The 6,000-nt window shown below is 44.9% G+C and overlaps 1 protein-coding gene and 1 pseudogene across 2 annotated transcripts in view; one reads left to right on the top strand and one right to left on the bottom strand.

Annotated features, from left to right (window-relative positions):
- The first annotated feature begins 481 nt into the window (after positions 1–481).
- Positions 482–1,283, top strand: Mesp2-ps1 (mesoderm posterior bHLH transcription factor 2, pseudogene 1; annotated as a pseudogene).
- Positions 1,284–1,986: 703 nt separating this feature from the next.
- The window catches only part of Pah (phenylalanine hydroxylase), a 64,921-nt gene continuing 60,907 nt past the window's right edge, over positions 1,987–6,000 (bottom strand). For both annotated transcript variants that reach the window (NM_012619.2, XM_087555738.1), the window contains 2 exons: positions 4,084–4,199; positions 1,987–2,599 (listed from right to left, as the gene is read on the bottom strand). In NM_012619.2, the coding sequence (NP_036751.2) occupies positions 2,553–2,599; positions 4,084–4,199 (163 nt within the window). In that variant the 3' untranslated portion in view covers positions 1,987–2,552. The remainder of the gene's footprint in view (positions 2,600–4,083; positions 4,200–6,000) is intronic.

Genomic DNA, 6,000 nt, shown 5'->3' with positions numbered 1-6,000 from the left:
ATGTTCTGGACTCAGACCAAGCCATGCATTCACAGAGCCTGAGTATGGCTCTGATCTCATCCCTTCATCCGGGGAGATAAAAGCAACATTTATACACATAAAAGTCATAACCAACAAAAATCAAAATTTGTTGACTCTCTACAACTGACTTTAATTATCACAATGATTCATGCAGTGGACTGGGCTACTGAGCATCTAATTTGAGTCACAAGATTTTCCACCTAATAGATTTCTAAACCCATGAGAGAAATATTCCATTCAAGCGAGGATTTGAAACTTTACATTTGGTGATATTAATATTATTAATGTTTTTCTCCAGCAAAGATTAAAACTCTCACTTTTATATTCAATTTACTATTTTAAACTGTATCAGCTATTTTCCTAGTGTTTCACAGATATCTACTGTGTCTTTAGCTAATGAATGCTGAATCACAAGTACTTTCCAAATGCCTCTCAAACATATTTGAAAAATACCATAAAAATGGCTGTCAGAGGCACACTTCACCGCGCACTGCAAGAACTGAGCCACTTCCGGTCTCCATCCATGGCACCTGCAGTCCAGACCCTGACCAAGATGGAGCCCCTTCATCTGGCCATCTGCTACATCAGCCACCTGTCTGGCCTGCTGGGCCTCAGCGAGGACAGTCTGTGGCATGAAGTAGGGAGTGCGGACACCACGTTCTCCCACCGATGCCCTCAGTGCCATGACAGCAGCAGCCTCCCGATGCTGATCCCCCAGGGATCAGCCACTGATGAGTAGTGGGGTGTCCTGGGGGTGTTCGCCTGTTTGTCCTGGACCCCTAATATCATCAGAAAGCCTTGGGAGCAGGATTTCCAACGTGGATCCCTGGGTAACACCTCCTTACTGTCCCCGATGACAGTCATCCTTACACCAGTCCCTCTAGAGAGCAGCTGACACCTCTCACTGGGCACCACCCCAAGCATGTCCTGGCGCGCAGATATCCCCAGAGTCTAGGAACAAGACTGGACACTGGACAGCATCCACTGAACCTGAATTGCTGACTAAAGTCTACCAGAGTCTTCCTGTGTCTCCAGAACCCTGCCTGGTGCTGCGAAGTCCACCTCTCCTGCCCTGCCCATCATGCCAGAGACTACAGCCCCAACCTCCGTGGGGCTCGGGGGACCACAATGCAGAAATGCTTTCTAGCTCTGACCCTGCCCTCCAGCTTCCTGTGACCAGCCCCACCCCCAGCTCAGGCCTGTAGCTCAGTGGCTGTTGGCAGGAAGACCCGGGAGGAGCCCCATTGAGCATCTTCTACTAATATGGCCTTACCTGCACCCTGTCGGAGTAGAGTTGGGCTGCCTTGGAAGTGCCTTTATCGGCCTCATGTGTGACATTTTAAGCTTTCCTTAGCCATGGATCTTCTTTCCCAGATGATGCCTTTCATGGAAACAGTGTCTGGGGCAGATAAACAATGGGCACCCTCCCTGGTTGGAGCGGGGCTGTGACAAGACCCTCCACTTCTTAGGTATCTTCTAGAGCAGTGCTTCTCAACCATGCTAATGCTGAGACCCTTTAATACAGGTCCTCATGTTGTGATGACTCCCAACTATAAACTTATCTTTATCGCTGCTCATAACTGTAATTTTGCTACTGTTAAAAATCATAATGTCAATATCTGTGTTTCTGATGGTTTTAGATGACCCCTGTGAAAGAGTCATTCAACAACAACACCCCCCCCCCAAGGGCTCACAACCTACAGGCTGAGAACCACTGTTCCAGAGCCTCAGAGCTCTGCAGAACACAGTCTGAGCTGCTCTGAGACTGGGGTAGCCTGAGTGTGGAGGATAGAACAGAGCCTTGTTAGTGACAGCTGTCCAGAATCTTGTATGCTGGTTTTATTGTTGTTTTATAATTTAAAAAAAAAGAAAACAAAAAAAATTGGTGTCAGAAGTTGTGGGATCAGGTGGGCAAATCTATATCTCCCATCAGTTCGCAGCACATACAATAAAGCACACAGAATGTTTTATATAATGCTCTAAAACTTTATTGCTTGTAACTATCTTAATAGGGTCTCCGATCAGGGGAGATTTATGTAAGCAGGCTAACAAAGCAGTTCTCAGAGCCATAATGAACGAAGGTGAAAACTACCCTTTGTAGATTACAATCTGTACTGAACGGAATGATTCATCCCTGATGGCAGTCTTACATTTTACACTCAGCCAAATGTGTTCCTTCAGAGCTTACCTGAGAGGTTAAAAATGAACGGATGAAGCCCCAATGACACAAGCCCCAAATTTGATGAATGTTGATGAGAGCTGAGAAAATTACATTTTAAACCAAATTGAAGCTATGAGATTATCTAAATCAAATGTGATTCTGAAAGATCTACCCCTGGAGGGTTTTAACACACTTTCATTTCAGAGAACTTTGATTTATTTGGTGATGCTCCACTGTGTTAGCAAAAATAATAAAAGCTGACGTTTCAAATAAAACTTTTTTTCTTCAGGGGAACAAAGGCAGTTACTATACTTCTATCGACCGATTTCTGGTTGACCTCCTAAGTTCTGCCCATGACGTCATTTTCTGCTCACGACTTTATCTTCTGCAGGGCATTGCAAAGGATTCCGACCTCACCTACAAAGAAGAACAGAAAAAAAAAAGTTAGCCACTCGTTAATAAACGCAAAGCCCACTAGGGTTCTGGGATTTATCACCCTAAACCTCGAGATGCTTACAGCTTCGTATGGAGAGTACACTTGTCCAGTTCCAGTGTGTGTGTGATGAGACCCGGGGTTGCCTGCATAATTTACTTCCTCCTCTCACAAGCTGTTTCCTGGAGCTTCTGGGGGTTTCTAAGCAACAGGTTTTCCAAACAAATGGCTAGCTCTTTTTGACATACCTATCCATAAAAACTTCAAGGCGCTAAGTTATCAAACCTAAAGGAGTGGGGTTTATTTAAGTCTCCCAACTTAGAATCATCTGAGGTCCCAAGAATCTGCACAGATTTAGTAAATTTATTTTCAGACTATAACTCAGGGTTATGTTTTTTTTTCAATTCTTTTGGTGGTTTCAATAGTAATGGCTGCATAGGCCCAAATATTTGAATGTGTAGCCACTAGGGAGTAGAACGATTAAGAGGTATGGCCTCAAGGGAGTGGGTATGGCCTTGGTGGGCGAAGGGTGTGACTGGAGGTGGGCTTTGGGGTTTCAGATGCCTAAGCCAGACCCTTTGGTTCTTTCTCTTCCTGCTGCCTGCCTGTTCTGATATAGAGCTCTCAGCTGCCTCTCCAGCACCGTGTCTGCTTGCCTGCCACCACACTTCCTGCCACACAGATAATGGGCCAAGCTTCTGAAACTGTAAGCAAACTATTAAACGTTCTCCTTTATAAGAGTTGCGGTGGCTCTCCAAGTGGGTCTGATACACACTGATTTACACGGGCTACACTGTTAGACACTTAGACCCAGTTTTGTGTAATTGAGTGTTGGGGGACGTGAAAACTGATAATCATAAGAAGCAGAAAATAAACGATTTTAAAAATAATCCAGTTGGGGATTTAGCTCAGTGGTAGAGGGCTTGCCTAGCAACCGCAAGGCCCTGGGTTCGGTCCCCAGCTCCGAAAAGAAAAAAAAAATAATCCAATGGTGAATCTTCAGAGAGAGAGAGAGAGAGAGAGAGAGAGAGAGAGGGAGGGAGGGAGAGAGAGAGAGAGAGAGAGAGAGAGAGAGAGAGAGAGAGAGAGAGAGGTCTACTCTAGACATATAAGATATGAGATAAACTGGCTTTGGACATCTCACATAGGCATGGAAGAGAACTATCTTAAACAGAAAGGATGAAGGCAAAAGTCAGAGAGAGCACAGCAACCAGAAACTGATTCATGTTGCTAGAGGGTTGCTTGAATGGCTCTAAACAATTAAACTATAGAGAGGGAACGGGATGTCAGAGGTCAAAGGATAGGGGCATGTGAGGCAATTCACATGGTTCTTTTCCCCCCACCAATGGTATAGGTGGAGATGGCTTCTCCTTAATTCAACAATTAAGAGATTTGCTCTTGTCTCTTTAGGAAGTGGAAGCCTCTATTTCGGGAAAGGAGGTGGTCCCAGCAGGTGTGAGCTACTTACTATTAATGGAGTCAGCTAAAATCTTCAACTGCTGAGTATTGTCCAGGACCTCAACCCTTTGAGTGTAAGGGTCATAGCGAACCGAGAAGGGCCGAGGGATCGTGGCAGCAAAAGTCCTGAAACCAAAACCAAGGGCCCCAGATGAAGGATACCATTTAGAGACAGGTTATTCTGAAGGAGTTCCAAGTGGCTTTTACCTTGCTGAGAGCCCTGAGTCTTCCTAGAACAGAGGCTCAGATGCTGGGCTGAGATGAGAAATACAACTGAATGAGGTCATGTGGGGAAGCCTTTGTTTGTGTGAATGTGAAAAGGCACAAAGCACAATGAAACCACGAACACTTACTTTGTAAGATAAGAGTAAACGAAACCTGGGCAAGAATACTATTTGAAGAATATCTCTACGGTACTTGGCAGTCAATGCAAACCGAAACCCAGCCCTGGACAATTGAGAAAAATGTGTTAGCGGCAGGGAGGGGAGCATGGATTAGAAGTCTGATAGGAACTGAGGACCACAGTGAATTCTAACTGCTCTAACTCTTTAAAAATATTCTTATGTTACCATGTACAAAAGCCCTGAGAATTAAATAATGTCACTACCCCCCACAGCAGCCTGCTCTTGATCTGGGTGCTTTCTTGCATTCCCTGTACATGACTCCTAATTCTGTGGGTACCTCCCAGGAGGATCTTTGTGAGTGACATCAATATAATTAACAAGACACTTCAAAGACACCTCAGACATTATTTCTATGATGAAAGTAAATGCTACCATATTGAAAATGACTATCATTGGGACAGACAGCTGGTTGCCCTGGGTTTGGCAAGAGCAGCATCCTAAGTTCCCAAGTCAGGCTGTCTGGGTTCCTTCCTCCTCAGTTACAGCCCTCATGATCATGAGCAAATGGTTCTTCTCCCCAGTTCCTCAGTTCCTTATCCTTCTGTGAGATGAGGGTAGTAATAGTCTTCAGTTCAGAAGGGCATGACAAGTGTTGTCACGCCACAGAGTGGGTCGTGGTTAATTGTTGCCTTTTATTAAGGGCTAGGGACTTATGAATTTGTTAAGTCTAACCCACACACACTAAAAGGAGATTTCAAGATGGGTTTTTCTAGAGACAAGTCTCTAGCCAGCAAGTGATCAGTCCACAATAGCAGGAGAAAGATTGTCAGCACGCAACCTGTCAGATCTTTAAAGTCTCATCTGTGCCTCCAGTGCCAGGATCCAAGGGAGAATATCCATTTTGTTCCATTCTGCTGAAGGGCAGCTCATGGAGACAAAAAGAAAAGCTACATTCAATTAGTAGCTGCTGTGTGAGAGAGAGACAGTCCTCTCCAGGGACAAGTCCCCTGATAGTTGATCCAATCCCAAATAATCAGCCTAAAACACATATAAGAGGGACACCGAATGGACTCAACAGGTTGAATTGAAGCATAGGCCACGGAGTCTTGGGGTATAGGATGAAGAAGAAACTTCAGAGTAGAAAGAAATCTAAAAACAGCAGAATTTTGCCTAGAGGAGAAAGGGGGCCATTGTAGGCAACACCAAATGGACCTGTGGGCCAGTACTTTAATTTCTTAAGACGTGTACATAAAAGCTGACATCACAGAGACCTAAAAATGTCCTTTGTCCACCACCATCAATATGGTAGTTTTTCTAAAAGTGGCAGCAGTATCAGGATATCCATGCCTGGCTAGAACTCCAAGTAGACTCTCCCCTGCTTAGATGAGGTTACATAGCTCGAAGGTGGCATAGCTCATAGACAGGGCTCTCAACTGAGAGGGTCGAGAGTCCCAGAATATGGGGTACCACTGTCAGCCTCCTCTGAACTGCTCTGAGACCATCCCTTCATCAGTTACTTATGAAGGGCTTACTATATGCCAGGCACTGTTAAGGGGACTAGAGAAAGAGCTAGACATTAAAAG

This window comes from Rattus norvegicus, chromosome 7 (genome assembly GCF_021556685.1).
Source record: "Rattus norvegicus strain SHRSP/BbbUtx chromosome 7, alternate assembly SHRSP_T2T, whole genome shotgun sequence".
Taxonomy (NCBI): Eukaryota; Metazoa; Chordata; class Mammalia; order Rodentia; family Muridae; genus Rattus; species Rattus norvegicus.
This window is presented reverse-complemented; position numbering and strand designations above follow the sequence as displayed.